The sequence below is a fragment of the Callithrix jacchus genome, chromosome 11, assembly GCF_049354715.1.
Source record: "Callithrix jacchus isolate 240 chromosome 11, calJac240_pri, whole genome shotgun sequence".
In the NCBI taxonomy this organism is placed as follows: Eukaryota; Metazoa; Chordata; class Mammalia; order Primates; family Cebidae; genus Callithrix; species Callithrix jacchus.
Genome location: NC_133512.1, coordinates 42,592,344 through 42,610,311, shown reverse-complemented (window position 1 = coordinate 42,610,311; position 17,968 = coordinate 42,592,344). Strand labels below are relative to the sequence as shown.

Sequence of the window (17,968 nt, the reverse complement as noted above, 5' to 3'; positions counted from 1 at the left end):
ATGCTGCCATGGGGCCAGAACCCAAAAGTGCTTGCCTGGGTTCCCACCCCTCTCCCTCTGCATGCTCCCCCTCCCATAAGAGATTTGAGCTGAACAGAGAGCCACACTCCTGTTGCATATTCTGCAACGGGTGCCAGGAAACCCTCCCGTTTCAACTCCAGGATTTTCCATATTTCTGAATATTTATATTAATACAATTTTACCTAGATAATATACATACTATCAAGAAAATGCTGTATCTCTCCTGACCTGATAACTTTTCCCATGTAACTGTTGTGGTAGTATCATATCACATAAACATAAACTTGACTCAGATCTTTCATTCTATAAGGTAAAAGAACGTATCTTTGTGATTTCTCATGGGGCCTCTGGGAAATCTCAAATACAGGTTTAGGTGCAAAATATGCCCTGAAAATGTTTTCATTATTTTCTAAATTCAGGGACCACTTTAAGGAAGGCAAAATCAAGAGCTGTCAGAGGCAATTTGGGAGCTTACTAATATAGAAGAGGTATCTAAGAAACAATTCCTAGTTGCCTATTTAATAAAACTGATGTTATATTAAAAACAAACCTAGAGGATAATATCATTATAAGAACATTAGCTCTTGAATAAGTGAGGAAGTTTGGTTCTTTTTTGTTTGTTTTAAATAATCGGGAACATAATAAAGTCAATACAAAGCACAGAAAATTTTTCTGGTGAGATAAAGCCTCTGCTACCTAGACAGGTTACACAGAAATTTAAAAAAAAAAAAAAACCTTTTCATAAAGTAGGTTAAAGCAACGATCAGTAAACTAAAGATGTAAGCCCATCAAAAGTGAGCAAATGTTACTAAAAATTTAACATATTTCATAGCTTCTTTTCAGATGTAGATACACTAAATCAAGACTGATAAAATCCACTTTCCAAGTTTTGTCCTTTATCACGCTCTTTCATATTTGCAACATATTGAGCCTTTTTAAAGAACATCATATGGTCTGGGGGTCCTAGGAAAACCCTCAGAAAGTCTGTGAGGTCAAAACTATTTTTATAATAATGTTAAAATATCATTTTTTTTTATTCTCACCATGTCATAAATGTGCATTGGAGTTTTCCAGAAGCTGTAGGCATGATACTGCCATAGATTGAATGCAGAAGCAGGTTGAAAATCTACCTGTTCTCTACTAATTTATATTAAAGACATTTACAAAAATATACAGCAATGCCACTCTTCTCACTAACAACTTTTTAAAAACCATTATTTTTATAAAAACATGTTTTCTATTAACATTAAATTTGCTTACCACTTCTATCTCTAAATAAATCAATGAGCCAGTATTTAAACATTTTCTGTCATAATCTTCAATATGGCAAATAATGATAGCTCTAGTACACAAAATTATGCTGTTTGAGATCTTCAGCAATTTCTAAGAGTGGAAAGATATTCAGAGACCAAAAGTTTTGAGAAATGTAGCTTTAAGAAAGATCTACTTTTTCCTTAAAGAGCAAACGCATGCACAGAGTCATTTTTCTCTGTCACTATTACTCCCTGTTTAGTCTCAACCAACATATTAATTACAACTTTTAACCAGAGTAACCAACTTCAATTTCTAAAGTCATTGGAAGAAGCTTATTTCTTAAAATGTAATTTAAAATGTATACTTAGGCCACCCTTTTAGTTCTGAACTACACAGAGAAAATAGGAACATCTAAGTAAGAAAAAAAAAAGCTCAGGAAGATTAAAGGGACTAGACACAAAGGAGCACATGTTTTAGAGATTAACAAAACTTCATTAAAATCACAAGTTATCACACAGGGAATTCAATATTCACCAAGAGACAGGCTCCCTATTTTATGAATGTTGCCAAAAAAACCTAACAAGAAGACAGGAAGGAGACCTGTCAGAATCAGAGCCAAAGCAAATAGGCTTTAGCTAAAAAGACTTGGTAGACTCACTGAACAGTAACACACTCCTGACCGTCTTACTTTTCCCTAAAGGAATGGCAAAACCTGCACTATATGAAAATTAACTAAAGGTCTAATGACAGAGAGGAACTCCAAGTGACTTTCCATAGTAAAGACGATCCTATTAGCTATGGTAGTGTCTCCATTCAGGTTGCTATAATAAAGGTGCCATAGATGAGATAGTTTATAAATAACAAAAATTTATTTCCTATAGTACTGGATGCTGGGAAGTCTAAGATCAAGGCTCCAGCAGTGCCTGGTAAGGGCCTGCATTCTGGTTCACTGATGGCATCTAAGCTGAGCTCTCACATGATGGAAAAAGTAACAGACCTCTCCTGGGTCTCTTGTATAAGGGCACTTAATGAAAGATAAATGATAAGCCCTCATGACCTAATTACCTTTCAAAGGCACCACCTTCTACTGTCATCACACTGGCGATTAAGCTTCAATATACGGATTGTGAGGAGACATAAATATTCAGTCTACAGCAGGCCAGTTTTGCTTACTGTTTTCTGTAAAAACTAGTATCAGTCATGTTACTGGATCTTAGTAGAAAATGGTGACCAAACAACAGAGTACATACAGAATCTGGTGAAAGGGAAGAAACTGCATGTGAATGTGGAAAGTCAATTACTCTTGAGGAATTTCTAGAGACTGCCCTGTGCAGTCAAGGTAGGTGTTACACTGCTGCTAACAAAGCTGTCCATGCGCTTATTGTCTGAGAGAGATGGCACCATCTAGACTTTAAAGCAGCATTGTATGAACACAAAACAACGCTGAGACAGCAAGTTTTGATATCACATTGGGAAGCATTATAGAGAATAATTATACTCACTATAGCCAATACATTGGACTAGAGGCACTCACATATACTGTTCAGCCGTGTGACTCCATATCTTTTCTGGAGGATTATTGGCCATTGGTCACATATTAAAGTGTTAGTGATGACAATCCTTTAATGTGGCAATTTTACTACCAGAAACTTACCTTAAAAGAACACTTAGATGTTGTCACGAAATGTTATTATAGTGTGTTACTAATAATAGAGTGGTTAGGTGAGAAATAACCTAAACATGCATCAATGGAAAATTGGTTCAAAATACTAACAGTTCATCCATGTAATAAAACATTATTAGTACTTAAAAACAATAATGTGACTTCATTTAATTTGTATATTCACTTGACAAATACTTAAGTGCTCATAATATTCTAGGTACTATTCTATATTCTAGACACACAGAAATGAATAAAACAGAAAAAGCTCTGCCTTCCTAGAGGTTACAATCTAGCTACAGAGAGAGACAAAACACAATATTAAGTAATGTACGTAGCATATTATATTAGTACTAAGGACAAAAATTAAGTAGTTAAATGGCATAGTAGGATTTTAAGTAATGTGGCTGAGAAAGGACCCTCTGAAAGGGTAGAATTTGCAACAAGACCTAAAGTAGGTGAGAGAATAAGCCACCCATGTATGCGGAGGAATAGCACCTAACACAGAGGGAATGACAAATTCCAGTGCCCCTGAGGAACAGAAAGGAGCCTGCATGGGCTGGGGGGAATGAACAAAAAAGTGAGCATGAGGAGATAAGGAGATGAGGTCAAGGAGGAAAGGAGGTACTGTGATGGGCTTTGGAAAGGATGGAGGAGAGAAGACATGTGATCTGTCTACACTGTAATAAGATCACTCTGGTTGCTAATATCCCACTCTGATGGGATATTAGTAGACTAATTAAAAATGATTTCAAGGTTTTTTTCTTGAGTAACAGAAAGGATGGAGTTGTCATTTACTGATGTAGGGAGAGGAGTAGTTTTGTCAGATATCAGAAAATCAGGTTTGAACTTGAACTTTGAAGTTTTTAATTACGTTTCAGAAACCTCCAAATGAAGATGTTAGTCAGTTGCATGCAGCAGTAGGGAATTCAGAAAAGGTAGCAGAGTAGAGATACATATTTGGGAGATGCCATCATGCAAGTGATATTTAAAGGTATCAGACTGCATGTGTATTAAGAAAATGGTTGTGGAAATAGAGGAAAAGTGGTGTAAAGACTAAGCCCAACAATATTCTGAAGTTTAAAGACAGTGGAATTGAGGAGAAGCCAGTCAAAAAGACCAAGAAAGAGCAGCTCTAGAGGCCACATGAAGACAATGGTTCAAGAAAAAAAGAAGGATCCACAGTGTCACGTAAAGGTCAAGTAAGATGAAGAATGAAGATTGCACATTAAAATAGAAGTTAGTGGGGGAACTTATCATAGAACTGTTTCAATGGAATGGGTATAAAAATCCAATTAAATCTCTATTTATATATATGTAACATTTCTAAAGCCTGTTTAAGAGAAAAAGTAGCATATAAAACAACATATACTTGGAAAATTATATACACACATATATATATGTTTAGATATGAGGGTTTATATGTGCATACATGTGTAAGTTAGGTATTTAAATACATGCATAGAAAAAATCTGAAATAAAATCTCCCAAGATAGTAACAGAGGCTATTTTAGGAAGTGATACTTTAAAATATGTACTTTTATGTTTCCTCTATAGCTTTTTTTCTAATTAGTATCTATTGCTCTTGCAATAAGAAAAAAAGAAAAATCTCAATAAAGCAATTTCCTAAAAAATAAAGAATAAAAATACATAAGGAAACAATAAAGTAATCTGTATCATGGCAAAAATATTTGTAAGATAAAGGATAAGTCAAAGAGATTTTTAGTTCCTGATAAATTAGGAAATGTTTTGGAAAAGTTTGGTTGTAAAATATATTTGTATTTAAGCATTTGAAGTTCATAGAACCCTTTCTTTTTACACTGTATTATTTAGTAAAGAGTGTTCTTTCACTTAAAAATACAAATCTGATTTCAATTTCTCTTAATGGTTTAAAAACAAGATGCTGAATTTACAAAACTCATAAGAATATGCATTAGACAGATGGAATTTTATTCCTTTTCCTTGTAAATTTATTCTTATTTTTCATACAGCTGAATAAGTGTTTAGTGTAATAAGACTTATATTTTGCACATTTTAATAGTGATATACTTTAGGGAGGCCTCAGTTTACCAAAAGAGATTATCAAACATAATTATGACCCAGGAAGCAGCTGTATCCCATTTCCAAAGAAAAAAATGCACCATGCACCATGCTGAACTGTTTAAAAGAAGTAATATAGTGGTGAATTTTTTTCATGTGATTTAGTTTGAAATACTGTGCCTAAAATGCTGAGCTTGAAGTCCCATAAAGCTTGGTATGCTTTGCAAAAAGCACTTTCAATTTAATTTAGGCCAGGCCTCCTTTTGCTTTGAAGGAACACAAAAGAAACATTCGCTATTCCTGGCCTTATCCTTAGGTATCAACTCAACACTTCCCAGTGGTCATGGTGACATCCATTGCAAACTTAGCTAATTATTGAATGAATTAATTAATTAATGAAAAGAAAACAGTGAGTTACATTGTATCTTGATAGAATGTAAATGTAAATCCTTGAGTGGCTTATAGTAAAATACTTTTTTCATTGATGTGAGGCAGTTTTCTTTCAAAACTATAATAGCTTCAGGAATGCACTACTATTTTTAAACCAAGTCTCATTGTACTGTACCATCTGTCTAAAATACATTTAAAGAAAATATTTATATATTTACTCCTGAGTTCAAATAATATAAATGAGACTCAGTCTACCTCAGATTTTTTATTCCGATCTTCCTGTCTTCCATTATGAGAACTACCCTCCTCTCATAGTCACTCTGAAAATACCTTGTCATTCAATATCTCCGTAATTTTAGAACACAAAAAATATTCATGTTAAATAATCAAAAGCTTTTATCCTGATCTCATAGAGAGAAAAAGTTCAAATGACTAAAACAATCATATAAAATGCAAATTCTAGCCTATTGTTTTACACTATAACAAAAAATACAGCAATGAATTATAAAGTTATTAAAGGGAATAATATGAAATATGTGAAAATATTTGTTCCAAATGAATATAAGAAAGGAAGACATATATATATATATGTATATGTGTGTGTGTGTTTATGTGTATATATATACATATTAGTTATATATATATACACATATTAGTTATATATATATACATATTAGTTATATATATATACACACATATTAGTTATATATATATATACATATTAGTTATATATATATATATGTATTCAGCATGGTAAATTTTTTCTTTGGAAATGAGATATAGCTGCTTCCTGGGTCATGATTATGTTTGATAATCATATATATATTTGAGATAAATATATATATATTTGAGATAAATATATATATATATGAGATAAATAAAAATCAAATAGGAAAATGGTAGACAAACTCAAAAGTGCCAACAACTATATTAAATGTAAATGGACTAAACATTCCTATTAAGAGAAAGAGAAATCAGTATAAATTTTAAGAAATATCCAAGAATATGCTTCTTACAGTAGAAACACTTAAAATTTAAAAACACAAAGTTGAATGGAAAAAGTGTTATCATGCATTTATTAATCATAAAAAAGCTGTTATAACTATATTAATATCAGACAAAGTAGACTACAAAGTATATCATACATAAAATGAAATTTATATGACAAAGTGTTAATTCATCAAAGAGATGTAACAACATAAACATTAGTTTAAAAAGAGTTTTACATACCTGTAATCCCTCTGGAAGGCCAAGGTGGGAAGACCACTTGAGTCCAGGAATTTGAGGTGAAAGTGAACTGTGACTGTGCTATTGCACTTCAGACTAGCTGACAGAGCAAGACACTGCCTCTGAAAAAAAAAAAATGTTTTAAATCAGGAAGCAAAAATTGCCAGAACTAAAGAAAGAATAAGGCAGATTTGCAATAATAATAGAATTTTTATAAATGTTTATCACTCCTTTTTCACTAATTTATAAAACAAACAGGTAAAATAAGCATATAGAACATTTAAACAGCACTATTGCCTTAGTACAAACTGTTAGACAAAAGTATCATAGATTGGGTGGCTTAAAAGCAACAGAAATTTTTTTCTCACAAGTCTGGAGACTGAAAGTCTGAGATCAGAGTATGGAAGTCTGAGATCAGCATGACTGAGTTCTGGTGAGAGCACTCTTCTAGGCTGTACACTCATAACTTCTTATATCCTCACATGGCAGAAAGAGAGCTAAAATCTTTCTTGGGTCTCTTTTTATAAGGGCACTAATCTATTCAGGAGGGCTCATCCTTATGACCTAATTACCTCCCAAAAGTCTGGTCTCTCATTACCATTATATTGGGGATTAGGATTTCAACATACTAATTTTGGGTAGACACAAACGTTCATTCCATTGTGCATATCAACTTACTAATATATATATATGCATTTCAAATGCAAGTAAAACATTCACCAAAGTAAATATACTGTGACATAAAATCATAATAATTTAAGAAGCTTGATATCAAATGGCGTATAAAGACAATGGAATTAAATTTAATCAATAACAAAAGTCTAGATAGTTCATTTATTTTTTGTGCTGAATAATATAATTTTATTAATAAACTGTAATTTAAAGAAATTAAAGATCAATTTCATTAACAATAGCATAAAAAGGTAAAATGCCTAGAAATAAATATACCAAAAAAATGTATAAGAACTCTGTTCCAAAAACCACAAAATATTGCTGGGAAAGATTAAGAAAACTTAAACACATGGATAAGTATACAATGTTCATAGGTCACAAGACCCAATACTGTAAAGATATTAATTTTTCCCTAAAGTTATCTATACATTCAATATAATTTCAATCAAAATTTCAGCAGAACTTTCTATATAAATTGACTGTCATAAAGATTTTGTATGAAAATACAACATAACCAAAATGGCCAAAACAATACTCATGAAGTTGAAAAACTTGGAGTATTTATTTTTTCTTATTTTATTCTCCTTTAAGATCTGGATACATGTGCTGTACATGCAGGTTTGTTACATAAGTATACATGTGACATGGTGGTTTGCTGCACCTATCAATTCATCATCTAGGTTTTAAGCCTCAAATGCATTGGGTATTTGTCCTAATGTTCTCCCTCCCCTTGCCCCCCACCCGCTAGCCAGCCCTGCTGTGTGATGTTCCCCTCCCTGTGTCCATGTGTTATAATTGTTAAACTCCCACTTATGAAGGAGAGCATGTGGTGTTTGGTTTTCTGTTCCAGTGTTATTTTGCTGCTGCTGATGGTTTCCAGCTTCATCTATGTCCCTACAAAGGACATAACCACATTCTTTTTTCTTTTTGAGACATAATGTCATTCCTGTTTCCCAGGCTGGAGTGCAATGGCACCATCTCAGCTCACTACAGCCTCCACCTCCCAGGTTCAAGCTATTCTCCTGCCTTAGCCTCCAGAGTAGATAGGATTACAGGCACCTGCCACCACCCCAGCTAATTTTTGTATTTTTAGTAGAGATGGGATTTCTCTAAGTTGGTCAGGCTGATCTTGAACTCATGATCTCAGGTGATCCACCTGCCTCAGCATCCCAAAATGCTCAGATTACAAGCATAAGCCACCACGTCCAGTCAAACTCATTCTTTTTTATGGCCATGTAGTATTCCATGGTGTATATGTGTCACATTTTCTTTATCCAATCTATCATTGACAGGTTCCAAGTCTTTGCTATTGTAAATAGAGCTGCAATAAATATACATGTGCATGTGTCTTTATAGTAGAATGATTTATAATCCTTTGGGTATATATCCAGTAATGAGATTGCTGGGTCAAGTGGTATTTCTGGTTCTAGATCCTTGAGGAATCGCCACAATATCTTCCACAATGGTTGAACTAATTTACGCTCCCAACAACAGTGTAAAAGTGCTCCTATTTCTCCACATCCTTGTCAGCATCTGCTGTTTCCAGACTTTTTAAAGATCACCATTCTGCATAAGATAGTATCTCATGTGATTTTGATTTGCATTTCTCTAATGACCAGTGCTGATGAGCTTTTGTTTGTATATCAATTGGCTGCATAAATCTCTTCTTTTGAGAAGTGTCTGTTCATATCCTTTGCCCACTTTTCGATAGGGTAGTTTTTATCTTGTAAATTTGTTTAAGTTCCTTATAGATTCTCGATATTAGACCTTTGTCAGATGGATAGATTGCAAAAATTTTCTCCCATTCTGTAGGTAGCCTGTTCACTCTGATGATAGTTTTTTTCTCTTTTTTTTTTTTGATGGATTCTCGCTCTGTCACCCATGCTGGAGTGCAGTGGCATGATCTTAGCTCACTGTAACATCCATCTCCAGGGTTACAGTGATTTTCCTGCCTTAGCCTTCTAAGTAGCTGGGACTACAGGAATGTGCCACCATGTCTGGCTAGTTTTTTTGTATTTTTAGTGGAGACGGGGTTTCATCATGTTAGCCAGGATGGTCTTGATCTCCTGATCTTGTGATCTGCGTGCTTTGGCCGCCCATAGTGCTGGGATTACAAGCATAAGCCACTGTGCCCAACTAGATAGTTTCTTTTGTTGAGCAGAAGCTCTTTAGTTTAATTAGATACTATTTGTGAATTTTGGCTTTTGTTGCAATTTCTTCTGATGTTTTAGTAATGAAGCCTTTGACCATGCCTATGTCCTGAATGATATTGCCTAGATTTTCCTCTAGGGTTTTTATGGTTTGGGGTTTTATGTTAAAGTCTTTAATCCATCTTGAGTTAGTTTTTGCATAAGGTGTAAGGAAGGGTTCAGTTTCTGTTTTCTGCATATGAATAGCCAGTTTTCCCAGCACCATTTATTAAATAGGAAATCCTTTCCACTGTTTGTTTTTGTCAAGTTTGTTGAAAATCAGATGGTTGTAGATTTATGGTGTTATTCCTGAGGCATCTGTTCTATTCCCTTGGTCTATATATCTGTTTTGGTACCAGTATTTCACTATCTGACTTCAAGCCTTCTTATAAAGATATAAAATACCACATATAAGAGTGTGTTCCTTATTATTTACATAATAATAAATAAATAGGTCAATAGAACAGAATAGAGAACCTAGAAACAGATCTAAATATCTATAGTCAATTTAGTTTTGAAAAGCTGGACTGTGTGTGATGACTCACGCCTGTAATCCAGGCACTTTGGGAAGCAGAGTCAGGAGGATCATTTGAGCCCAGGAGTTCAAGACCAGCCTGGGCAATGTGGTGAGATTCTAGTCTCTATGAAAATAAAAATAAAAATAAAAATAAATTAGCCAACATGACGGCTTACAGCTATAGTCCCAGGTACTCCAGAGGCTGAGGTTGGAGGATTGCTTGAGTCCAGGAGGTTGAGGCTGAGTGGGTGGTGATCACACGATTATACTCCATCCTGTGTGACAGAGTGAGACTATCTCAAAAAAAAAAATTCAAGGAAAAAAGTCTTTTCAAAAATGGCATAAGCAATCTGAATAAGGATGTGAAAAATATAAACCTCAACCTAAACCTCACACTATACCTTCATAAGGTCAGCCTAACATAAAAGCTAAGACTATAAAGCTCCCAGAAGGAAAAGATAAGGAGATATCTTTGTAAATATAGACGAAGATTTTGTTGGAATTAAAAAAAAACTAATGATAATCTGGATTTAATCAAAATTTTTAAAAATTTTCTCAACAAAATAAACTACTATAAATATGAAAAATCAAGCCATAGGCTAGGAGAAAATATATGCAATTAACATGTCAATAAAGACTAAGACTTGCATCAACAATATATAAAGAACTATAAAATAATAATTGAAAGACAAAATAACTCAACTTGTTCCCTTAAAATAAAGAACAATTAAAATGAACAGGAGACTTCAAAAAGATGTGTGAATGATCATAGGCATTTCTTAATCAAGGAAATGCAAATTAGCATCACAATGAGATACTATTTAACAAACACCCACTGACATATATATATATGTATACCGATATACACACACTCAAATCATTCCAAATGTTGGATAGAATACAGACCAACTGGAACTCTCTCATGCATCGCCTTTGAGTATTTAAATGGTTACAACCTCCTTAGAAAGTAATTTTTTAATTTTCAGAAAACAGTAAGAGAAATCTACCTAATTTGTCGGGTTTTCTCCTGTGTATTTACAGAGGAGAAATTAAGGCATGGTCTACAAAAAGTCTTATGCAACAATATTCATAGAAGCTTTATCCCTAGTAGCCTAAAAGTAAAAATAATCTATATGAACAGGTGAATGTATAATTAAATAATAATACATTTATCCTACTCAGAAATTAAGAAAAATAACTGATACAGGGATGAGCCTCAAAAACTCAACATTGAGCAAGAGAAGCCTAACAAAAGAGTATGACTACTGTATTTCCCATTTTTATGAAGTTCTAGTAACAAAGCTAAACTATGATGATAGAAATCAGAACAGTGGTTGTCCAGTCAGCAAGGTGGGGAAAGGTCAGGAGGGAACTTTCTATGTTTGTGGAAAAGTTCTATATTTTGATTAATCAAATGATTATCTAGGTGTATACATATACATAAAATCAGTGCCTTTTACCGTACTTAAGTTATACTTCAATTTTAAAAATCTAATCATATGGAGCTCTGGCTTCTAAGATTTACCTACTGGAGTCAGGAATATTAAGCAAATACATTTCCTGTGTTTTGTCCAACAATCCCAAAAATAACTCTACTCCATAGGATCGAATGTTAACAACACTTTACGGCAATCTAGTACATAGAGTTTTAATTCGTAAATCCCTTTTTTGTCTTAAATCCTTGAAGTAAGCAGGCAGACATCATTATTCCACATCATAATTAAGAAACTTAAGGCTAATAAGCAGGACACAGAATTAGAAGGAGAACCTGTTTTTGATCACTAACTGGTCTAGCTCTATCACTAACTAGTCACTGTATCTATACAGAGCAGTTGCCGCCTTAAGGTATTAATTAAGTCTATTCAGTGATCCCTCACTGACCTCCTGGGTGAGCTCTTGGGTTATAAAGATACATAACACCAGGTATCTGTCTTCAAGGAAATTGTAGTCTACACTGATTCTGCTATAGCACACTGGAAGAGATATGTTTTTGAAGCACTGTATAGAAATTAAGATGTAAAAGCATTTTCTAAATTATCTGATGTGCTGAAAATTAAATTAGACATCTTGGTCAATATATAGTCTATCGAAATATTCCTTTAAAAAGAGTCTTCAGATTTTAATTCACCATTCATCTAACTGCTTGAACCCTGAATAGTAGTTTTTATTCCAACAGACCGACACACTAAATGTGTGCCTTTATGTCTCAACTGGAAGTAGAGGCCTCAAAACCTCAGAAAGGAAACATTTGGTTTGGCCTTTTTTTAAGCTGTCCTCATTGAGAATATACAGACAGCTATGAGAAGGAGGGATCCCATTAAGTTTCCATAAAACCACCAACCCTGACACCACAGAACAGTTTGTTCCTTTTGTTGGTTTTCACAGTCCCTGAAACTTGAAGGTGATGACAGGAAGAAAAGCTCATCGGTAAAGAAAAGAGAAAGTTACCTTACAATAATTAGAAGCTTGGTGGTTCTCCTGCAGAATATTTTTCTATGTAATAAAGAATATAGTTTCAATTTGACTGTGAAAATTAAAACAATTTTAATTGTTTTGAAGTGAGTATCATTTACTCATTTACTGAGAGTATCATTCAGCCATAATACTTATTTTCTATTACTGTATGTCCTAAAGTTTAGAATTACCATGAATCATTTTGCATTTTAAATTAACAGAACAGGATAAATATATATACAGTAATCTTTTTATCTCATTTGGACATATTAAAATTCATAGCGTTTGATCTAGAAAAAAATAAGATATTAATACTTGATATGACCTTTGTGACAAATTACAAATTCCCCAAATTATTGTGTAAATAGTGAGATGTGAAGCAATTAAAATCCTCACTTTAAAGTTTAATAAATGTCAGGAGAAATTCTTATTTAACATTTTAGATGAGGTTAATATCATATTTCAATCCATTTTTAGATAAAACATAGTTTGCAATTAGTCTGCAGAATAATAAACACTTAAAGTCTATAAATTTAATCATAAAAATAAAAAATGAGAACAACAGGAAATATGTACATAGTACTCAGTAAGAAAAGCAATTGGTGTTCAAATTATAAATCTTAATCAGAAATGACTATGAATACGTTGGATAACCTGTTAAATCTTATAGATGGCCTGAATAAGAAACTCTGATCAAAAGAAGAACCCACTTTCCATTCCTGGTTTTACCACTAATTAGTTGTGTGGTCTTCGGTAAAAATAGAGAATTTTAGAATGAGATGAGGACTCAAAGGGACATTTTCTCCAATAAAGTGGACTGTAACAGCTGATCTTATTACCTCTGCTTTTACATTTAGGTTTACAAAAACTCACTACTTCATGAAGTAGATAGTGTTTTCTATAAATTACCTCAGGTTACTTCAGTTGAAATACAGTTATATAAATGTGCATGTCCTCTATGGATAATTACTTAACTGGAACAATCCTAATCAAGGCCACTCACCCCGAGCCAGGCACAATGACTGACTCTAATAATTCCAGCACTTTGTGGGGATGAGGAGGGAGGATCTCTTGAAGCCCAGAGGTCCAGATCCTCATCTCTACACTAGCTAGGCTTGATGACATATTGCTGTAATCCTAACTACTCAGGAGGCTGAGGCAGGAGGAGCCCTTTAAGCCTGAGAGTTCAAGGCTACAGTGAGCTATGATTGCAACCATTCCAGTCTGGGTGACAGTGCAAGATGCCCTCTCTTACTTAAAAACAAAAATCAAAAAACTTCACACTCAAAAATCAAAAAACCTCATACTCATGAAGTAGTGAGTTTTTGTAATTAATCATCTACTACTTGGAAAATCCTAATCAGAATTTCACGCTATAGAATTATAGTCATAACTGATTCAATTGTCTTGAGTCATTCGACCTGCTCAGTGCAAAATTGTATGTCAATCAGTCTAAGGCAAGTTAGCAGTGCTTTCTCTATGATAAAATGAGTATGGCCTCAGATGGCATGGACTTATCACTTCTGCTACTGATTGAACTGGACATACTCACCTTGGTTAAATCCTTCAAAATAGCACCTACATTTCAGATTATAATCTCCCATTCTGACTAGCAAACTAACATAATTCTGCTACTGGAATATTGTCACATTTACCACATGGGACCCTTTCATTTAAGTTTATTGCAAGTGTGTCTCCCCCAAAAAAACTTCATCGGGTTTGCTGATGAAGCTCGAATGCCTGATTTGTGTGAGCTTGCTCATAAATACATGTGTGGCAGAATTCAGCCCGGGAGTTGCTTTTATTGTAATGTACCAAATAGCAGCAGGGTGTGTAGGCTGTAGATATCTAACCAATGGAACCCAATCTTTCTGAAATTCATTTAGGTAAATTCACAACAGCAGCCCATTCTATTTTTGTGTTAGTGTCTCAGAATACCATGTACTAATCTGCAAAGAGAGTATCAAATTTTGAGTAGACTAGAGCATGTAAATTAGCTGATGAACACATTGCTGCTTCTGGTTTTATGGCTCCCTTAGGAAATATCCTTAATATCGAGCTGACACCAACTTCTATAAAACTTCTATGCATTTGTCATGGTTTTTGTCTTCTGGGCCACACACATGAACTTAATCCTTCTAAAGCAGGACTAAATTTTTAAATATAAACTCAAAGTAGAAGACCCAGAACATGAGTTAATTTTCTATTCTGGTTGAGACTTCGCTTGCCAGAACAGCATAAAATTCTATCTGTCAGTTTGAGTGCTTGCCTTTTCCAAGTCTTGGGAAAACCCCAGAGTCTTACAACAGTTAGCCTATTCAGGGAGTCCTTTCTGGTCTTTAGTTTGTATTTGTCTCTTCTGATTTACTCAGTATTTTAGATCAAGCCATCCCTTGAAAGAGGCTACTCCTGTGCAAAGTGGGGAACCTGGGATCCTTGCCATAGCTCACAGGCCTGGTGCTTATACGGTAGAGCTCTCTAGTTGCACTAGGTCATTTTACTGCTGACATTTTGCCACTCCCCTGGAGCACAGCATCTTGGGAATCTCTGCTATTGACAGAGCCAAATCATGACCCTCTTCCTACTATTGGGGAAGCAATCCTAGCTAGATTTCTGCTCCTTATCTCCAAGAAACATGACCTTATACACAAGCACATGCATAGCCATTATCTTCATGCCATGATGTTTCAACCTGTTCTTCCCAATCAGTTCCTACCACCATCCTCCAGAGGCAGTCACTGTTCTGATTCTTTTTTATCCATAGAATAGTTTTCCCAACTCTAAAATTTGTGTAAATAGAATTGTGTACATAGAATCATATAAAATGTACTAGATGTTTGTGGAAAGCTTCTTTCACTCAGTAACGTGTCATGATTCATTCACACTGTTTACTTCAGAAAGTCATTCCTTTTCATACTTCTACAGCAGTATTCCATGATAGGCATAAGCCAAGTTTTAGTCATTCTGTTAATTGACAATTAGGTGATCAGCAGTTTTAAACTACTATGTAAATTGTATTTGTAAACTTAATTTTTTTTTAAGTTAAATGTACTGGAGTGGCATTACAGAGTCACTGGGTAGATACATGTTCAGTTCTATAAGAAATTGCCAAAATGTTTCCAAACGCAGTTGTACCATTTTAAATTCTGACTAAAAAATGAGTTGTTCCATATCTCCATCCACATCTGATGTTGTCAGTCTATGTAGCTTTTACCATTATACGGGGTGTTTAGTAACATCTCTTCATGGCTTAAAGTCATTCTTGTCTCATATATTTTCATGCCTTTTAGTATTATTACTTTCAACATTAAGCAATAATGAAACCATCTCTTATATATCCAAGTTTCAAATCAATAACTTATCAGAAGCAATCCACTTGGGAAAAGATGTAAATACATGCCTACTCCCAATGCTGGCAAGGGCTGGAAAAGAGTTAACTATACATGGAAATCAACATATGATAGTCTAATATTTAAAAGTTCTAATGTGGGCTGGCAAACTCTTATGTAACAGGTGTTATCATCTTACCTTGACATATCTACCTGCAGAGTGATCTAGGAAGGCAGACTCACAGTTCACACCTGAATGTAGAAGTGTGAGGAAGCCAGCTCAAAGCCTTCTGACCTTCGTTGGATATTCCCAGCTCTGGCTCCTTTCCACCCTCCAGAAGGTTACCCAGTGACAGCCCTGTGGACTCTCCAGATCTGAGCTTTGTTCCTACTCCCATACACAGCTTTCCCTGAGCCATTCTTTGGGTCTAGTGACCAACATGTCAGTGTAATCATCTGGAGGGTGGGCCAAAAGGTAGACTTCGGGTGGGTGTGTTGTTTGAGCCCCACCCAAATCCTTGCTCTTTGGAAAAACTGGCCAGAGGCACAGACTCCTCTTAAGTAAATCTGGGCATAGTAGAGTGGGGACACCCATTTTATTTACTACTGAAGTTTCATTTCACTACTTGCCTCAGAGACATGAATTTTGCCCTGGGCCACCACGGTTGCAATATTGGCAGATCTTGAACAAACCTCTTATTTGCTCAGCCACCTTGGGCTTTCCCCAGCATTTAGCTGAGATGAATGTGATGTTTTCACAAGGGAACAAAAAAAGAACAACAAAACCAACAAACAGATTAGAAAAGCACAGAAATGGATGTTGACCTATCTCAGATAACTTTTTATGTCTGATGTGTAGAAATATAGCAGTGAAAAAGCCAAAACCTAAATAACAGGAAGAAAAGAACACATACTCCCACAAGCAGGCATACACACACCTCTGCCAAAATTATATACAGTTGAATTAGAAATGCTTCAAAAGGCCAGGTGCAGTGGCTCATGCCTGTAATTCCAGCATTTTGGGAGGCTGTGGCGGGCGGATCACAAGGTCAGAAGATCGAGACCATCTGGGCCAACATGGTGAAACCTTGTCTCTACTAAAAACAAAAAAAAATTAGCTGGGCCTGGTGGTGGGTGCCTGTAATCCCAGCTACTTGGGAGGCTGAAGCACAAGAATTGCTTGAACCCTGGAAGTGGAGGTTCCAGTGAGCCAAGACTGCACCACTATACTCCAGCCCTGGTGACAGAGTGATACTCTGTCTCAAAAATAAAAAAGAAAGAAATGCTTTAGAAAATAGTTATTCATAATGTTTAAATTTATAAAACACTTACTATATCCACTAGTCACTGCTCTAAGGGCTCTTCATATGTTATTTAAGGCTTACATGCCATTTTCATCTCCATTTTAGAGACATGGAAACTGAGGCTCAGAGAGATTAGATTAAAAAGACTGTTACATTTAAGTGCTAGGGAGTGGCATAGGCAACATTCAAATCCAGACAGTCTGGCTGCAGAGTCCAAAGGCCTGGCCAGGAGGCTACGGCTGGGTAGGTCTACTATGTGTTAGGCATTTTATGAGGTGTTTTATATAGATTAGCTAATTCAAACTGTGACATAGGTATAATTATCTCTGCTTGACAGATGAGAAAACAGAGGCTAACTAATTTGCCAAAATTATAAAACTAGTAAATGGCTAAGCTAGATTTACTAACTTGCCAAAGTTATATAACTAATAAGTGGCTAAGCTCAGTTTTAAATTTGCTTAATTTATATTCAGGACACAATGCCCATGAAGGCAACATAAAATGTTTTAAAGAATGTTTAAAAAATGATTTTTTTCTTTTTAAAAATTTTTGATTTACACATTAAGGAGTGAGATTCAAGTATCTGAGCTTGTATTTTGTTTTTGTTTTTGTTTTTAATATGGAGCTCCTTGTCCTTTAACAATGCCTGATAATTGTACCTTACTACACAAGGGGAGATATGATTTAATTTCCAATTCTATAGCCAACATAGAACCTGGGATTTTAGAAAGGTGCATTACAACTGGCTTTAAATGTATTTGATTTTTCTCCAGGAGAAAAAAAGTTTCTTAGGCATAGAACAAAATATATACATTAAGTATCAAACACTATTTTATTTCTATATAAATCTATGGATAAGATAACTTAGTGATTTCATATTTCCTTTGAATGCAATAAAACCTGATGGAAAA

At 34.7% G+C, this 17,968-nt stretch overlaps 1 protein-coding gene across 2 annotated transcripts in view; it reads right to left on the bottom strand.

The window, feature by feature from the left end:
• The window catches only part of LOC100393185 (mesenchyme homeobox 2), a 339,527-nt gene that overhangs the window by 159,607 nt on the left and 161,952 nt on the right, over positions 1–17,968 (bottom strand). For both annotated transcript variants that reach the window (XR_013523932.1, XM_078342638.1), the window contains one exon: positions 6,596–6,714. Coding sequence is in view for 1 of the 2 variants with exons in the window: in XM_078342638.1 (XP_078198764.1) it covers positions 6,596–6,714 (119 nt within the window). In the remaining variant the exon portion in view is untranslated. The remainder of the gene's footprint in view (positions 1–6,595; positions 6,715–17,968) is intronic.